The following is a 19,243-nucleotide window of genomic DNA, read 5'->3' as shown; positions in this document are numbered from 1 at the left end:
TCAGAAAACAGTTGAACTTCAGCAGAATTTGTCATCAAGTATTTTAAACATCCTATTGAGTTCATGAGGGAGACATCTAAAGGCTTTTAATCACCACAGGTGCATTTAGTGATAAATGCTGCTGAAACACAGTGGACTGACTCTGGAGGTTAGCATTTAGCTTCCAGGTATTCAGGCCCAAAGGATTCCATTGACTTCCTGAAGCCTTTAAACTATTAGCACTGCTTCATTGAGTTAAGTTAATCCATCTGCAGACACCACACTAATGAGCAAAACGTGTTCAAATACATCCGAGTGCAACAGCATTATTATTACATTGGACTAATTGTGCCAGCGAACAATGTTTAAATAGAACAAAATAACTTTATTTTACATTTATTCGTACATAGAAGGGCTTGTTAATGGCGACCACCGTTTCCTCACAAAGGGGAATATAAACTATAAACGTATCCCTTCTGTGTCTTCCCCCTCGCAGACCAAACTGTTGACGCAGTACGTTCTCAACCTGGCCAAATACGACCAGAACTACGACATCCGCGACCGGGCGCGCTTCATCCGCCAGCTCATCGTGCCCACCGAGAAGAGTGGCGCCCTGAGCAAGTACGCCAAGAAACTCTTCCTCGCCCTCAAGCCTGCGCCCGTCCTCGAGTCTCCATTTAAAGGTACAGGAGCCTTTCTATATCTGTTCAGGTAACCGTGACGACCCGGACAGAAATCACAGACTTGTTTTTAGGTCGTTTGTTATGATCCCCGTTTATATCAGGACTCCTTCGTCACTGCGGCAGCTCAAATGTCACTTTTGTCACTGCATCAGAATGAAGTCAGAGAAGAGGTTATGTCATATGTCATAGAAGTATCAGCTTAATGTAAAATTGTGCTTCCTGAATGTAAGATTATGTGCTTTCACTGCAAACTAACATAAAAAGACTTGAAACTTGTACAGCTAAACCATTTGTTTCATGCATTTCCTGTAAATATGAAATGTTAGTTGGGGAACCTTCGTGCGTTCCATACAAATATTGACTGCACGGTGTTACAATGTGGTTTAGTCACCTTGTCAGAGCCAAAGTTCAGGTATTTGTTTGGTTGGATGGGTTTCGATTACCACAAATGTCCTACATGATCACTTGGTACTTCTCAGCAGCCTGTCGGAGAAAGACACTGATGTGAAATGACAAGTCTTTCATCCCGCGGGACGGATTCACTGAGATCCTGCATGAAATGTCCAGAGGTGCACAAAAAAAAAGATTGCTCTTTCAGTTCACAACTCAGAATAAGACCGTGACGATTCAAAAGACTTCATTCTGTTCACATGACAACAGTTTCATTTCCACGTTTCGTTGCTTGGATGCAGTTCTGAGACCCAGCGAGCAGAATGAAATGTTTCCATGGAGTCGGACGTGTTGGTGGAGGAAAAAAGAAAAGTTAGAACACTAGAATTAGAACATATCATTAGAACATATCATTGCGTTCAAGCTGGGGGGGAAACATTTTTTTTTTTTTCGATTTTGTCACACAAAGGATAATAATTAGTTACAAAGTTGAAGCTGTTTGGAAAAGAAGACGTTCAGAAAAAGAGTGCAAGACCTGAGAAGTGACGCAACACAGAGGATTTGTGAAAACGAGTCGGCAGATGAAAGTCTCTGCTGAAGGATGAACTGATATCCACCTGCTTTTCAAATGGGTTCAAACACATCTGATCACAGGAACTTTTCTTTTTTTTTTTTAAAAAGTTGTTCAAGGGTTGACATAGAATATTTGAGAGTCGCCATCCTGCAGACCACATGCTGGATCAGGTACAAATATCCTGCTTAGACATAAATAGGAATAAGCTGAGCTTTCACAGAATTTTGTCCCCTTTTAACATATAATATCAGTTATTAAAAAAAACAAACCCCAAACATCTTATTGTTGTGATGCGTCACTATGGTGTTTTCTTCTTGCAGATCGAGACCACTTCCAGTTGGGTTCATTGTCCCACCTGCTGAACGCCAAGGCCGGGGGCTACCAGGAGTTGCCCGACTGGCCCGGAGCCGCCCCTGACCCCTCCGTGCGCAACGTGGAGGTGAAGGAGTCTGTGCGTGCAGTGGGAACAGTAACATACAGAGACACGGGGGCCCTCCGGGGGCCCCGAAAGATGGAGGGCAGCGAGGGTTGCTCCCTCCCCAGAGCAGTGCCACAGAGGGGCTGGAGAGAGCCACCAGAGCCCCCTCGCATCCGATATGACCCCAGCTCCAATATAACGCTGATCCCTCTGCCACTGACCATCATCCATTCACGCCCGTTAGCATTAGCCGCTCATTAGCATTAGCCGCTCATTAGTAGCCGCTCATCCTTGTCAGTGTCCATCTGCCTCTTCAATAACTCCCCACCAGAGGAAGGAGAAAGGAGGATTACTTTTTCTATATCAATGGGTGAAAACATTTAGGAAAGGAAAATCTATTTTTAAAGGTGTAGTATGTAAAAAAAAAAACTTTTTTAATGTAAGACTTTTCGGTCATATTAAAAAACAAAAAAGTGTCATTCCGGTGACTGTTTACTAAATTACTCGCGTCCTGCATAGATGAATATTTTTATTTCAATTTGTGAAATAATCAGAAGATGGTCGCAAGGCCCTCTTGATTTTAAGGGGTATCAATAAATTAAAAACAATGTTTTAAAAGCAGGTGAATCGGCATTGAATTCATTTAATTCCACGAAGCCTTAAGCCTTTTGCATTCAAAGTTTGGCATTTATCGAAAAATATATTCAATAAGTATTCAAAAGTGTCGGAGATTTACACAAAGGAAAGTTTTTCAAGGACGCAGTGGAAAATAAACTCAAAAGACTTACATTGGCTTCATTGACGTAATGGACAAAACTAGAACTGAAGGCATCTTTTGGGATATCAAAGAACTATAAATGCAGGATCTTATCCTTCCTGCGAGCAGGAATCCAGGAGAGCTGGACTGAAGACGATCTGCGGTGCCGGAGTATTGTTAAAACGTTGCGTACTGCACCTTTAAAAGCGTCCGAATCAAGAGGGAACCAGTGCTGGAGCTCCTCTCGTCCTCTGTGCTGCACCAGCTCCTGTCGGGCAGCAGCCCTCCCGGCCCGTCCTCACAGTTCGTTGAGCCGATCGCACATGCGATCCAGAAGGGAGCGGATCAGGCGGCTGGTGTCAAACACTGGGCGGATGTTTTTTTCCCAAGTAGAAGTGAAACTCCCGTAGAGTCTCTCCCTCCCTCCCTCCCTCCTCCTCCTCCATCCCATTCACCCCCATGTGCCATCGGTTCATGAGCAACAATGTGCTGTAAATGAAGACGTGGAATCAAAACTCGAAGCCGTCACTGTTTTTTTTTTTTGTTGTTGGTTTTTTTTGAAACCTCAAAAAGATCAAATATCACAACTCGGATCAGAAGTTTTCAGGAGTGACCTTCAAGGTTTGATTTCACCGTCAAACTGTTTTGTTTTTTTGTTATTTGTATCTCACGCCTCGATATTTCATCCCAAAAATGTTAACCTGTCATTTTACTTGTGATGCAGATTTCAAGACGAGGCCACAGGTGCTCGCTTACGTTGATTTGACTCAGTTTACTGCTGGTTATCAAACGAGTGCGGGCCCTTTTCCAAAACGCTCGGTTTGTTCTTCACCTCATAGAGTCCAGGCTGGAAACTGAAGAAAAAAAAGTGCCTCATCGCTGAAAACCTGTTAGAAAAAGTGTTAGTAAAGTCATTTGTATTATATATGTATATGATTACAGATTGGGGATACAGATCCCCAGATTGGGGATATATATATATATGTATTATAATTAACAACTACAAATAACCTGGATTTCTGTTCATGCATCTCAAAGTATACAAATCATATGAATAGTTTTATAAGTTATTTCTGCACTAACGATTTACAAACCTCAACAAAATAAAAAATAAAAAATCTCCCTAATTTTGATATTATATTTATAAACTCCAGTTAGAACTAGGATAAACATCTTTAAAAATGTATATATTTTGTGATACTGCCTTTTTGATTTAATAAATTTCAGGAACAGAAATGACTTGATATGTTTTAGCTTATGCATTAAATTGATAAAAAGAAAAACACCTACACTGTGTATATTTAATGATAGGAACATTATGTGGATTTAATAGTGTGCAAACACGCACAGATTTTTAAATTCTTCTAATTAAAAATCTAATATAAAAATGTAATCAATAATATGAAAATATTTTCTCACATTTTGAGATGCTGTCCCTTTAGGCATACATTTTTAAGAATAAACATCAAAATGACGTTTCAAATGAAAATCATAGGAAATGAGGCACATATTCATATAATTTAACTTACATTAAAGGCAAATACTGTAACTACATTACTTATATGCAAGTCTTTTTTTTTTTTTTTTAATGTCCCTTTTTAAACTTCTTATCTAGTAAAGTAATGATCTGTCTGGATAACTCAAGGTGATGTTTTGGAAAAAGGTCCCACTCCAGGAAATGTTGAACAAAAAGCTTCCCGGATGGTCTGCAGCCTCTGACAGGATCTCCCTCTCCTCTGTGTCGCACGCCGCCGCAGTCAGAGGAGGTTTTAAACAGCGGAGAGGGACGCATCAGCCTGCTGGGAGACTGGAGAGAGGTGTCGTCCCCCGGCCAGCCAGTGTGGGAGTGCAGTGGTGCTTCACTCTTTCTCTCTTCCAGTCTCCTCTTACCTCGCAGCGTCCACGAAATGAGATTAACGGGAGGAATCCTCCGTCAGTTCCCTTCATTTATTCCTTATTTGGTCTCATTCATTCCTAATCTGAGAAACACGAAACACTCGACTTCAAAGATGTGTTTCAAAGTTAGGCTGCGTCCCAACTCTTCCCCTTAGCCCTTCATCTTACCCCTTCCCCTTTGAAATGCGCGTTCACGAGAGTCTGAGGGGTGTCCCATTTCACTACTGTGCAGAGGCGGAGTGGTGAGGGGAAGGGCTAATCACCCCTCTAAACGGAGCTTTTACAGATGCACACTTTAAACAGAGGGGTAGAAGGACATGGCGCCGAAGGACTCGCATTTCACATATTTACGCTTCTAAAGTTATATAAACCTGTTGTGTTTTATATTAGTAAGAACGGCAGTAGTGCTGCCGTCTGTAGCTTCCGTGTGTATTTGTTTTGTAGAGACCATGTTTATAACATTTCATTATTACACTGTAGAGTTCCAAAGTCTTCTAATACAGGGACCCCCGAGCAAACAAGGAAGCTCCTCCGCTTTCGCATGGTGAATGAGGAAATATTTCTGAAGTCCAAATACAGCGCAAAAACTGAAGTAATCCATGTTTTATTATCTATTTCTTCGCCTTGATGGGGGAAAGGCAGAAAACGAAACAAAGCAGCCAAGCTACTGCAACACGTTGAATGTGGGACGGCGTGACGATGCTCCTGCTGGAAAATCAACAAACATCCGTGGCTCAGCTCTGCTGATATAACGGCGCCGTATTATGACATCAAAACTGTGAGACGGAGCGAGAGGGGGGGGGGGTCAGCAGAGGGAGAGGGGGGTCCCACATCTAAGGGCTGAAACTGCCTTTGCCCTCGTTTTGGAGGCGGAGGGCTAAGGGGTAGGCGGAGGGCTAAGGGGTAGGCATAGGGCTAAGGTGTAGGCGGAAGGCTAAGGGGTAGGCATAGGGCTAAGGGGTAGGCGGAGGGTTAAGGAGTAGGCGGAGGGCTAAGGGGTAGGCGGAGGGTTAAGGAGTAGGCGGAGGGCTAAGGGGTAGGCGGAGGGTTAAGGAGTAGGCGGAGGGCTAAGGGGTAGGCGGAGGGGTAAAAATAGAATTGGGATTGGCCCTTGTTCTCTGTGGCCTGCACTTTCCAAACGTTTCCATTTTTGCAGCACAGAAACATGCAGGTTGCTCATTTAAACCACGTCAGTATCAGATTAGAATAAGATGTATTTTCCAACTCTATAAATGAGCAAATCCCGGAAATGCTCAGGTTGCATCAGGAAAAGTGTAAATCTAACACGTTGACGGCGCAGTCGTCTGAGGAGAACTTGGAAGTGATGTGCAATAACCAGCAATGGCCTTTCTAACTTCAAGCTGGCATCGTACCGGTAAGGTGCCCATACTTTGAACGACGACGTAACGCGAGAGTGACGCTGAACGTGTGCGTGAGACATCGGCTCCGAACATGGCTGAGCTTGTTGTCGGCCTTCATCCAAACACGTCTCCGCTTCGGACGAGACAATGGTTAACCCAACAACTTTAAACATGAGGTTTGACGCATAAACAACCATTCGCGTTAATAGAAGTATCGATATTTAGCCGTTCAACGTCACATGAGTAGAACCCTGAAAGCAAGAAATCAAAACACACCAACGTATAAGATGTAGTGGTTGACTTTTAACCTTTAACTGTAGGATTGCACTGACACCAGGACAACGACTAACTTTTAGACACTTGCCGATACCGAGTACCGACACCATGAAGCCTCATTTGTACTCACGAATGATACAGAAAACGATACGGAAAGGCTACGCGTCATTGCGAACCAACTCCTCATAGCATCTTGTGTTGAAGCGAAAGCCGACTGTACGTATAAAGCCGAACTGTCCTCCTGATCAAAGAGTTTCCCTGAACGCTCGGATGAGCGCGTCCCTTAAAATGTTGTCTCGTCTCCTTTGGTAAAAGATGCATCAAGGTTTCCTCGGCTAAAGGAGGCTCGAAAGGAAGGATTAAACCTCCTTTCCGTAGCTTATTGAGAATTCAAATGTTCCTTATCAAGGCCGCCACTTAAACACTTCCTGGGTTTAAGGAGAAGTGGGTAGGAAAGGCGATAGGAGGGACTATTTGGACGCACCCACAGTCTGTCTTACGTGAGTCACTTGCGTATTGACGCATGACGCCACGTAGTACTCGCCACGTAGTACTCGCCACGTAGTACTCGCCACGTAGTGTCGGAGATCTTTTTTTCCCACGTACTCAGCTCTGGTATCGGTGCATCCCTACTTCTCAAAACGCATCCAAACTGACCTCGGCTAACTCTCTGCTGCATGAACGTCCACCATGCTGAGCCAAACTCCTCCCCCTCCTCCTCCCCCTCCTCCTCCTCCTCCTCCTCCTCCTCCTCTGCACCGTCTTGGTCTCTCCTGAAATTTGTGTCACGGCTGTTTCCCGTGTGACTTGCAGTGATGTGACCGCTTCTCACAGTCGCCTTCATTCACTCCACCTCATCCACGCGGCGGCGGCGCCACGCTTTGTTGCTAATGAAGATGTGAACCGCATTTTCATGTATTGTTTCCATGTGCTTAACCAGTAGCAAATGTTGTTGTTGACTTTTGATTTTGTTTTTTTATAGTTTCTACCTGAGTATTTACAGTAGCATTAAGTTATATTGGAGTGCACTTGATTTTGTTTTGTTTTGTTTTTTCCCCTGTGCCAGCTAGCGTTCTGTGGGAGCTAACGATGCTGTGATAAATATCTGGGGTTGATTTTCTGTCTCTGTGATTTTGCCAAAAAAACTGTTCTCACGCATTCTTCTTCTTTTTTTCTTTTCTTTTTTTTTAAGACCCTGTAAACCTTCCTGTGCCTGTTTTTTCTCTTGCTTTCCTGACGTTTTTCTACAAAAAAAAGAAACGACCTTCTCCTTCCTTTCTCCTCATCTCACCTCCATCCCAATCTTTTTTCTTTTCTACGTCTGCCAGGTTTTTGCGCTGCTTGAACGAGTCACAACATTAACGAGTGTGAGTCAGTTAGCGGCGAAAAGCCACACGTCCTTGAAGCCTCCGACCCATATAAGCTGCAAATTAAAAAAAAAAAAAAAAAGAAAGAAAAAAACCCAAGTGCTTTTTAACACCCCCCGCCTATTGTAGCCGCTGTCCTGTGCTTAGCTCAGCCGAAGCTCCCTGAACTCCACGGCACCCTTCTCCCCCGGTCTCCACCATTAAAGAAGTGATTCTATCCGGGGGGGGGGTTGGTAGCGTACCGTCCTCCGACACGCGCGCCTGCAAAACCTCACGGGGTTCTATTATTATTATTATCTTTAATTGTTTGGCGATGTCCATGCTCATCGGGTCGATGAGTTTTGGCCTCACAAAGAAGAGCACGGCGCCGTGTGGGTGGACGGTCTGGACTCCTTCCAAGACGTCACTTCTCTTAATGGAACTGCTCACTGTATTTCCTAAAAAAAACAAAAAAACAAAAAAAAAGCATTTCCGCAACTGGTCATGAAGGCAACACCTGGCGCTAACGTCCTTGTACAAAGTGTTTGTAACGAATCCGTCGTCTTGACCGTCGGATCTAAAAAGCTTCATTTGGCCGCGTCGGGGCGTCGGGGCCCAGGCGGGCCCAGGCAGAGGCGTTCATGGCCACGCTCCCGTTCACCCGTCTCTTGCTTCTGTCTGAAAAGGGGGGGGGGGGGGCGTTCGGACGCCGAGGTCAAGTCTCACCCTGTCACCGTCTCCCCCCCCCACCAGGTGCCCGAGTGGACCAAATGCAGCAGCCGCGAGAAAAGGAAGGAGAAGAAGGTGGAGAAGCCGTTCTACTCCGACTCGGAGGGCGAGTCCGGGCCGACGGAGTCCGCCGACAGTGGTAACTGTGGTGGTGGTGGTGGGGGGTGGTGGGGTTGGGGGGTCACTTCATTGACCTTTGGCGCTCTGACGTCACAGAGTCGGACTCGGCCAGCGGCTCGGAGAGCGGCAGCGGCAGCGAGGACAGCGGCTCGGGGTCGGAGAGCGAAGAGAGCGAGGAAGGCTCCGAGTCCGAGGAGGAGGAGGAGGAGGAAGACGAGGAGGAGGAGAAGAAGAAGAAGAAGAAGAAGAAGGAACTGAAGAAGCCCGTGCAAGAAAGTGAAAGGTAGCGCTTCACAGAAAGTTAAAAAGGGATAATTCTGCACTTAAGAGCAAGAGCGTCCAAAAAACACGTTTGACTTCATCTTAAAAGGGCCGGAACAGTAAAATCGTGCCATAATTACCTTCAAATTTAAACTTTAAAGCTTTTCTTTAATAATTAATAATAGTTTTTCTTTAATAATTGATTGCCCCAAAAAAAAACCCAAACAATCCCCACCAGAAATGACTACAATCTCAGTATAAAGCTCATTTTAATTAAATTTTCTGGTGCAAAATTCAATGAAATGTCCTCAAAAACAGCTCCTGTGGATGTTGTTTGGTGGGATTGGAGCTTCTTGTTTGTCATCCCTGCTTCAGAGTTTTCTGTTAAACACCCCCATGTGCCATTGATGCAGTAAACTGAACAAAAAGGAGAAATTGCACTTTAATCAGGCTCTAAATCTGTGGATTTCAGTAATAAATTGGCTCCACTGCTCCGCTTGTGAAAACAAATCCCCAAAATGTGACATAAGTTTGAAAGTTTTATGAGCAAAGTGCTTTGATTTTTCATGTTTTGTGACAATTTGGAGACGAATGAATCAATCAGATGAACCGTCGAGCAAAGAGGAAACGATGTCAGTGTTCAGCACAACAATCTAATCAGGTGGCTTCTAGATTTATACGTTTGAGGAGACAAACAGTGAGAAATGCAGACGTTTACAAATATTGTCACTTCCCTGATAAAGAGTATTATTTTTCCTGTATTGATACTTTTAATTTATAGCTACAGTCGACTTACTGAACATGTTGGCATCATGAGTATCCTCGGATTAAAATTTTTTTTTTTAAAGATTATTTCATGATGTCTCATTGCTGGTTATGGTGGCCCTGAAGTGCAAACCACAACAACAAATCACTAAACACAACAACAAATTGAAAAACACAACTGCAAATGAAAAAAACACAACAACAAATGAAAAAATACAACAACAAATTGAAAAACACAACACAAATGAAAAAACACAACAACAAATTCAAAAACCCAACTGCAAATGAAAAAACACAACACAAATGAAAAAACACAACAACAAATTCAAAAACACAACACATGAAAAAACACAACAATAAATGTGTTTTTCATTTTGTTGTTGTGTTTTTTCATTTGTGTTGTGTTTTTGAATTTGCTGTTGTGTTTTTCCAATTTGTTGTTGTGTTTAATGATTTGCTGTTGTGTTTTTCAATTTGTTGTTGTGTTTTTCAATGTGTTGTTGTGTTTAGTGATTTGTTGTTGTGGTTTGCACTTCAGGGCCACCGGAGCTGGTAGATAAAATGTACTTCAGTTTATTCGACTGGTCAGTCGCTGTGACTTGTGACCTCTTGTCTCCGTGTCAGCGAGCAGAGCAGCGACGAGGACCAGCGAAAGCGCGTGCGACAGATCAAACGGCGTAAGAGCGAGTCGGAGTCGGAGTCGGACGACGAAGAGGAGAGCGAGTCTGAAAGCAGCCGGTCGGAGTCGGAAGACTCCGAGTCGGAGGTCGAGGTCAAGAAGAAGAAGAAGGTGACGACGGCGGGCGCGTAGAGGAGCGTTTCCCTTTGCTTGTGTCCAGCAATCAGTGTTTCACAGTGTGTGTGTGTGTGTGTGGGGGGGGTTAATGAAAGAATTGTGTTTTTATCTACTGAACTCAAAATGTTGCGAAAAAAAACGGTATGCTCGAGATTTTCCAGACAAAGGCTGGGAAAGGAAGTGTCGCAGAGCAACAATTGCTCATGTATATTGTGTTAAAAAATGTTTCGATCTAATGGAGACACTTAGAATTTAAATGTTTTTTTTAAATAGGAAAAATTTACAAATTGCAGAAGACGAGAAAAGAACGACATCATTGTCACTTCTACCGGACAACAAGCACTTGACTCACCGCAAAGCTGAATGATAGTAATAATAATAATAATAACAATAAAAATAATAATAATAATAATAATAGATTTTTAAATCAATTTCAGGCATGTGACATTCAAACATTTTGTACAATCACATACATAACCAATATCCCCTTACACACACACACACACACACACACACACACACACACACACACACACACACACACACACACACACACACACACACACACACACACAAAGGGATAAGAAGTAAACGTATCAAATCCTACCCCTTATTTTATTATTATAATTCTCATTTAATAATGATCTTTCTTTATTAGAGATAGTTTAGAAGAGAATAGTTTTAGTATTATATATGTAACTATAACAGTAAAAAGCATGATGTATATGTGCTACACCCAACCACCACAATTGTTAAAAGAAAAGTTTAATAAAAAGTGAAGCGATGTAGAAAACGCCACCAGTGGCAGTGCTAAAGCGTGTCTAATGCCCGCCGTTGTTTCCTTCTTGATCTTCCAGCCGGTCGAATCCAAACCTCCGTCAAAGCCTGTGAAGAAAGAGAACAAGAAGGAGAAGAAGGAAATGTCTCTGCTCGACCTGGACGACTGTGAGTGTCTCGGCCTGCGTTCCCTCCGGACGCGGCGGTCGTCCCCAAACTGACCCGTCCTCTGACTTGCTCCTCCTCTTCAGTCGAACCGACTCCTTCCCCCCAAGTGACGCCCGTCAACAACTTCCTGTCCAGCAGCCTGGCGACGGACCTGGAGGGCCTGTCGCTGTCCGACGCCGTGCTGTCCCCGGCGGTGAGTACTGCTCTGTCCTCTGGTCGCTTATTTCCAGAGGACGGCCTGACGGACGTGACATGTCCCCCACCCCAGCAGACCATCACCCCGTCCAGCGCGCTGAAGAGCTACGAGCTGCTGCACCGGATCACGGGCGAGGGCCTGTCGGTGGAGTACTGCTTCAGCCGCCAGCCCTTCAGCCCCGACGCCAACATGGTGGCCGTGCAGATGCAGTTCACCAACAACGCCACGGCGGACGCCAAGAGCCTGCACATAGAGGACGTCAAGCTGCAGTCGGGGATGAGAGTCAAGGAGTTCCCGGAGATCGGTGAGCGATGGCGGGCGTCCGCCCCGGTGGCGGTTTGTGGGAGAAAAAAAAAACGTGTTGCGGGAATCCTGAATCGTGTCACACGTGGACGACCTTCGGGCCACTTCAACACCCGTTGACACGGATGAAAACACAAAACCCACTGTTTGCCTTTTGTTGACACGACAACGCTGCTCAGAGCCACTTAAAGGCCCAGTGAAATGTAAAACACTACTTTGCAAAAAACGATAGTTGGGGTTCTACTTCTAAGGTTTCTCCGACTCTGCCCCACCACTGTTGTCACATAACAAAGTTATTTGAATTTTGAATCTCCAGCCGAGGAAGTCGGGGGAATCCTTCTTCGTGAGCGTGACGTCAAGAGATGTACAGATCTCCATCTGTTGTGTTTATATTGGCTTGTTTCCCTCTTAAATGTCGAAGTTTTAACAGTGTTCTGAAGTTATAGTCGGCGTTTTATGAGCCTTGACGAAAGATTGAGCCTGGAAGAGACCGAGAGAGGAGAAAAGGAGCACGGGCGGCGGGAGCCGCTAGTAGACGATCAAGTAATACCTGGACTCTTCAGTGATTCCGCGCAGTTGGAAAAGCGCTTCGACATGATTCAGGAAGCCGGTCGTTCTTCCAAAAGTCAGGACGCCTCAAAGCTTCCTGACTTTTTGCCGGCTTTTTGTGAAAACTGGCGGCTGCTGAGGCGAGGAGATGAGGACGAATGGAGGACGAAGCGTCTTCTGCTTCCTCAAACATGTTCCAGACGGGGTCACCGATGGCAGAACGACACATTCTGTGTCTTCTTCATCAATCACTGGGTTTGAAATGATGATGATGATGAAATATGGTTAAATTCAGCCTCTTCGTCGTCAAAACTCTGATCCTCCATAATGTAAACACAACTTGGGTGTGTGCACAACTCGTGATGTCACTCTCTTATTGTCAGAAGCTCCGCCCAGCAGCTGTTTATCGGCTATTTTCTCACAGATTGCCGTGTTTTAACATTTTACCCTTCGGCCAGTTGGTATAAAACGGATCCTAGAAGCGACACCAGAGTGTTTTGGAGGTCGAATTTTCATTTCACTAGGACTTTAAAACCTTCAGAAACATCCTCTGAGGTGGAACTTTTTGACAACGCTCCAACTCCGTCTCCATGTAAACGGTGGTGGGGGGGGGGGGGGGATAGATTTACTATTTAAATAGATATACTATTTAAATAGATATACTATTTAAATAGATATACTATTTAAATAGATATACTATTTAAATAGATACACTATTTAAACTAGTGTAAATAGAGCAAACAGTGCTACAGTTGCAGGAACCACCCTGAGCAAAGACTGGACCAACTCACGTCTTTAAGACGCCCACACCTCAGAAGAATGGACATTGAATGGACGTCTGGATGACGTAACGCAATGAAAAAAAAAAAAAAAAGTGTATTGTGACTCCACCTTAAATCAAACCTAAACCTAGTGTATGACAGGCAAGGCTCCTGTCCACTGGACCAACACAGCCTCGTCAACGTGAAACTTTTCAGAAACGAAAACGCCAAAAAGCGGCGCGTTTTTTCACTTGCAAAGTTGTCGTCTGAACAAGGGACACAGCGAGGGACAAAATACAACCGCGTTCTTGTGAAGGAGGAAAATAAAAAACAGCTGAAGTGTCGTTATTTTCAACACATCTAAAATCCGCACCTATTTTTTATATAAAACACAACTTCTTTGCCTTCTGGGATTAAGTTTTGCACTGCGCCGTCTGTCTTTGCGTCCACAGAGCTGCTGCCAGCAGGTGAGAGCGCCGCCGCCGTCATGGGCATCGACTTCTGCGACTCCACGCAAGCGGCAAACTTCCAGCTGTGGTGAGAACGACGCACTTTTTATAACTTCCCCCTGCTTCAGGGAATCTCCACTCATGTCCAGCGCCTCCTGCTGGGCTGGAGGTTGAGCTGCTAATTGACTGAACACCAAAAACTCCTCTAACATCAGATTATAGAGCATCTTCCTCCTCTAACATCCAGATTATAGAGCATCTTCCTCCTCTAACATCCAGATTATAGAGCATCTTCTTCCTCTAACATCAGATTATAGAACATCTTCCTCCTCTAACACCAGATTATAGAGCACTTTCCTCCTCTAACATCCAGATTATAGAGCATCTTCCTCCTCTAATATCAGATTATAGAGCATCTTCTTCCTCTAACATCAGATTATAGAACATCTTCCTCCTCTAACACCAGATTATAGAGCACTTTCCTCCTCTAACATCCAGATTATAGAGCATCTTCCTCCTCTAACATCAGATTATAGAGCATCTTCTTCCTCTAACATCAGATTATAGAGCATCTTCCTCCTCTAACATCCAGATTATAGAGCATCTTCTTCCTCTAACATCAGATTATAGAACATCTTCCTCCTCTAACACCAGATTATAGAGCACTTTCCTCCTCTAACATCCAGATTATAGAGCATCTTCCTCCTCTAATATCAGATTATAGAGCACCTTCCTCCTCTAACACCAGATTATAGAGCACCTTCCTCCTCTAATATCAGATTATAGAGCACCTCCCTCCTCTAACGTCCAGATTATAGAGCATCTTCCTCCTCTAACATCCAGATTATAGAACATCTTCCTCCTCTAACATCAGATTATAGAGCATCTTCCTCCTCTAACATCACACTATAGAGCATCTTCCTCCTCTAACATCAGATTATAGAACATCTTCCTCCTCTAACATCAGATTATAGAGCATCTTCCTCCTCTAACATCAGATTATAGAGCATCTTCCTCCTCTAACATCAGATTATAGAGCCTCTTCCTTTTCTAACATCCAGATTATAGAACATCTTCCTCCTCTAACATCAGATTATAGAGCATCTTCCTCCTCTAACATCAGATTATAGAACATCTTCCTCTTCTAACATCCAGATTATAGAACATCTTCCTCCACTAACATCCAGATTATAGAGCATCTTCCTCCTCTAACATCAGATTATAGAGCATCTTCCTCCTCTAACATCCAGATTATAGAGCATCTCCCTCCTCTAACATCCAGATTATAGAACATCTTCCTCCACTAACATCATATTATAGAGCATCTTCCTCCTCTAACTGACGTAATATAGATTCTATGTATTTTATAATTATTACAGTCCAGCCAGCAGCAGAATATCTCCTCTTTAAAGATGCACTTCAGTCTTTAAGACATTGATCTTCCGTTCGATTATATTAATGAAGCTTTGACTTTGTGTATTTCCTTCATAACAGAGCTTGTTTGTTTGTTTGTTTGTTTGTTTGTTTGTTTGACTCCCAAACAATACACCTGTGCCTGACTGAAGGTGTCGTTGTTGTTGCAGCACCCACACCAGGAAGTTCTTCGTGTCCATCCAGCCCCCGGTGGGCGAGCTGACGCGCTCCGTCTTCCTCACGGAGAACGAGTTCAAGAAGGAGCAAGGTGAGGCGGAGACGTGGAAACACTGAGACGAGCGGGTCACAAGCAGCCGGGGCAGTTCAGAGAGAATGCAGAGCGACGAAAAGAACAGCCGCACCCGCTGGAAGCTGCCACAGATCCTATATATGGAAGAAAAATAAATAAATAAGTCAAGCGGTTTCCACTGGGTGGAGGTAAAGTCTGTCTTCTCTCTGACGCTCGGTTTCGCGCTGCTTTAATCTGCTGGTCGCTCGTTAATCCAGCTCACTGGTCGGCAGCATGTGTTCTGGCGTGGCCTTGGTTTTTCCAACGCAGTGACTCTTTAATGTCGTGTCCCCCACATAGACAAGCTTTTACAGAGTCTGGGTAAGTTTTCCTCCAGAGACCTGTCTGTACTCCCCCCCCCCCCCCCCCCCCCTTTCTGTTCACCCCCCCGTCCCGCCTTGGTTCCACCCTGCTGCCTGACCACTGACCCCCGACTCACATTTTGAGCACTGAAACAGGAAGTCCGGCTCACAGCAGCACTCCACCTCCTGCTCTCACAGCCCCACTCACTTCAGAGTGGATTCATTCAAAATACTGACTTTTCTCTTGGAATTCTGACTTTTCTCCCCATAGAATTATTATTATTATTATTATTATTATTATTACTATTAGTCTCATAGATAGACATTTAAGAGCTGTTTGGTTAGTTTATTTCTAATATTTTATTCTATACTTTAATGCCGTCTCCGTTACCCTTTGATTGATTGAAGAATTCTGGTAAATAAAGTTAGAATTAACCAGGAACATATCGGAATTGTACATTTTCTCTCAGAATTCTGACTGTTTTTTATATAATCAATGTTGGGATCACAAGAAGTATCAGAATTCGAACATTTATCTCAGAATTCTGACTTCCTTTTCTGGGAATTTGAGATTAAAAGTCAGAATTCCGATCTTCTTCTTCCTGAAATTATTCGCAGATTTTGAACTTCTTTCTCACAACTTTCTGAGTAAGAAGTCAGAATTCCCAGAAACGATTCCGAATTTAGATTTTTTTGTATTTCTAAAATGTGTGAATTCCAAATTTCTGATGGTAATCTGAGAGAGGGGGGGGGGGGAAGTCAGAATTAGGACTCAAACCTCAGAACTTTTTCTCTGGATTTTAACTTTAATCTCAGAATCCTGGGGGGGAAAAAAAGTCGAATTCTGAGATGTATTGTGACTTTTATGTCATAATTCTGACAAAATAAATAAATTTTTGCGTTTTAGCTTTGATCCTCTTTCAACATCTGATCCTATAAGCAGACATTTTATTTTGTAGGTGAAAAACAATGTCGACCTTTAGGTTGAAACCAGACTGTGAGAGCAACATTTCCCCTGATTGTGTGTCTGACAAACGCTGCAGGAATTCTTTGACTGTTCTGATGTTTCCCACATTTTGAGTCCCGTGGATTTATTCAAACTTAAAAGTCAGAAAGTCAAAACTCCACAGATTCTAACATACGGAAACATGAGATATTGACAAAAACACTCAGTTTTCGTACAGTTCATCAAACCCAGTAGGAGCATACTTGATGGTGATGCTGGTGTCAAATTACAGGATTTACATGCTTTTGAAAAAGTGTTTCTCTCTTTCTTTCTTTTTTATTTAAGAAAATCTAATAACTTGGTGCATTATGTCATAAAATTGCCCTTTATCCATAGACATGGTTCTTTATTTAATAATGAGAAAAACTAATTAAGATTCAGTTGGACTAGAATTATACGTCACGCTTTGCTTTGGCCAACATAACAATGGTAGAATTCAGGGATCTAAATCAGGTTGAACTTTGAAGAAATGAAACCAGATTGTAAATATGTAACAAGTAATGACAAAAGGTGTCATTATTATTAAATAATGAGATGAAAATGTGTTACAATATTACATATTGCACCATGATTACATCACGCGGCGCTACAAGACGTGAACAAGAAGAGCAAGTTCTAATGGACGAGGGAAAGAAAACTAATATAAAAGAGTGAAATCTTGTAAGAAACTGTTTCAAAGATGAAGAAAAATGCCAAAAGAAGCACTTAAAAAAAAAAAAATCTCAGTTTCCTCTCGTCGCATTTCTGTGGAGAAAATTCAAATAATCCACTGATTAAATCGACGCGACTCGTCGTTCACCGGATCGTCATGAGGCGACAGACGACTCGGCTTCTGTCGGTACTTGATTGTGCGCCCGGTGGGAAGCATCGGTACTCTCACTGCTGTCGTGACGGAGGAACCGCGGCGAACCGGGACGTCTCGTCACTCTTCACGTCTGCGCTCCTCCCTCTGTGTTCCCCCGCTCCCCCCTCCCCCCCACACAGGCCAGCTGATGGGGATGAACGAGATCACGGAGAAGCTCACGCTCGACGGGAAGTGCCGGAACGAACACGCCATCGTCCAGAGAGTGACGGCCGCCGCCAACCTCAGCAGGGTGCCGTGCGGCTCGGACAGGGAGTGCAGGTGAGACCGGGTGCGGAGTCGGGGGGGGGGGGGGGTTGTGACCACGACGACCGGGGTCGCTGCGGGAGTTCCTATCTGACCGTCTGACCCCTAAACTCCTCCTCCTCTTACTCTGTGACCTCTGACCTGCTGCTCTGACCTCAGTCCTCCTGCTCCTCCTCCTGCTCCTCCTCTCCTCAGGTTCGCCGGCAGGACGGTGACCAGCGGCAGCTTGGTGCTGGTCACCGTGGCGACGGGCGAGGACGGGTCGGCCCAGCTGACGGTCAACTGCGAGAAGATGGTGATCGGCACCATGCTGGTGAAGGACATCCTGCAGGCTCTGACGCAGTGACCCCCACCCACCACCCACACCCCCACCCTCCCCCGTCCACCCGCCACCTCGTCCGTGTAGCGCCGCCCACGTTTCTCCTCGTCCGTTGGGACGTTTCCAGAAGGTGGTTTTGTTCAGAGCCTGGGGGGGGGAGGGGGGGTTGGAGGAGGAGTGCAGCTCCGGGTCGCACGAGAAAACCAAACCGGCGACGCGTGAATTCGTCCAGAAGCTCCGCCGCAGATACTGCGACTCTTTTCTGAAGCTTTCAGGCAAAACTCGTGGTTTTTCCCATTGTATTCCGGCTGCTTGTTTCTCAAACTTCAACCTTTGATTCCCATTTGGCTGCGTTCCAGTCGTCTCATAATTCCCAACGCCGAGTGCAGTTGAGCGAAATATTGCGATCGTTGTGTTTCATTCAGATCAAGGAAGCCTGAGATCAGGGAAGAGAAAGGCTGAAGCTCATCTCACGAGACGATCTTTGTGACGTGTGTAGAAACAGCCCGTTGAGCCCTGCAATACCAGTTTGCACCACTAGGTGGTGTATTGAGGCGTAGTAAGGAGGAAGAGTGAACGCAATACTAGCCGAAGCTGTGGGCTACCCACACCGAGGTGTGCAAGCTGACGACGTTCAAATTTGCTGACAATAAATATATAACACGTTCGAAGCGTTAAGACGTCGGAGACTTTTTTTAAAAATTCAAATTGCAGGATTAGCGTTGAAGACCCGATGTGTTCAAGAGCTTGCTCCTAATGTGAAAATCGCTGCAACCACTTAAGCCACAACAAGCCATTGGAAGGACACGACGAACAATGAAGTGACTCAACTGAGGAATTTAAAATATTTAAACACAACAAACGAGCGACTTAATCTGCCGAGGGAAAATCTGAGAGGTTCATCTGAAAGCTTCAGAAGGACACAGTATGATTCAGTCAAAATTCAAAGATTTAATTAAATTCAAAGCGATAATTGGAAGCAGTTGGACAGGAATTTTCAACATATATTAAATATTCATCCATGTTTTATTAATTGTTTCAAAGAATTGGTTTTTTTTGCCACCTTTTTTGTTGAGTTTGACCTTTTTAAGTATTTCTTCCCCCCTCTATGTTACAACTCTACCTGCTTTAAAGTAGGAGATCCCCCCTGAAACACTGGCGTGAAAATCTCCAATCAATCATTAACGGGTCGCTGGGAGGTTTTCCGGCTCGACTGACTGACAAATTGTCCCATTCGGAAGAAGACATGTTG

General features: G+C 44.3%; 1 protein-coding gene across 1 annotated transcript in view; it reads left to right on the top strand.

Annotated features, from left to right (window-relative positions):
• ap3b2 (adaptor related protein complex 3 subunit beta 2) overlaps positions 1 to 18,018 on the top strand; it is a gene marked incomplete at both ends in the record, with an annotated part of 43,197 nt that extends 25,179 nt beyond the window's left edge. The window contains 12 exons of the mRNA XM_080505496.1: positions 476 to 662; positions 1,947 to 2,077; positions 8,434 to 8,548; positions 8,626 to 8,812; positions 10,180 to 10,345; positions 11,209 to 11,296; positions 11,380 to 11,489; positions 11,568 to 11,796; positions 13,558 to 13,642; positions 15,138 to 15,235; positions 17,549 to 17,687; positions 17,868 to 18,018. Coding sequence (XP_080361622.1) covers positions 476 to 662; positions 1,947 to 2,077; positions 8,434 to 8,548; positions 8,626 to 8,812; positions 10,180 to 10,345; positions 11,209 to 11,296; positions 11,380 to 11,489; positions 11,568 to 11,796; positions 13,558 to 13,642; positions 15,138 to 15,235; positions 17,549 to 17,687; positions 17,868 to 18,018 — 1,686 coding nt within the window. The remainder of the gene's footprint in view (positions 1 to 475; positions 663 to 1,946; positions 2,078 to 8,433; positions 8,549 to 8,625; positions 8,813 to 10,179; positions 10,346 to 11,208; positions 11,297 to 11,379; positions 11,490 to 11,567; positions 11,797 to 13,557; positions 13,643 to 15,137; positions 15,236 to 17,548; positions 17,688 to 17,867) is intronic.
• Between the last annotated feature and the right edge of the window lie 1,225 nt (positions 18,019 to 19,243).

The sequence above is a fragment of the Blennius ocellaris genome (assembly GCF_963422515.1).
Source record: "Blennius ocellaris genome assembly, chromosome: 11".
Lineage (NCBI taxonomy): Eukaryota > Metazoa > Chordata > Actinopteri > Blenniiformes > Blenniidae > Blennius > Blennius ocellaris.
This window is presented reverse-complemented; position numbering and strand designations above follow the sequence as displayed.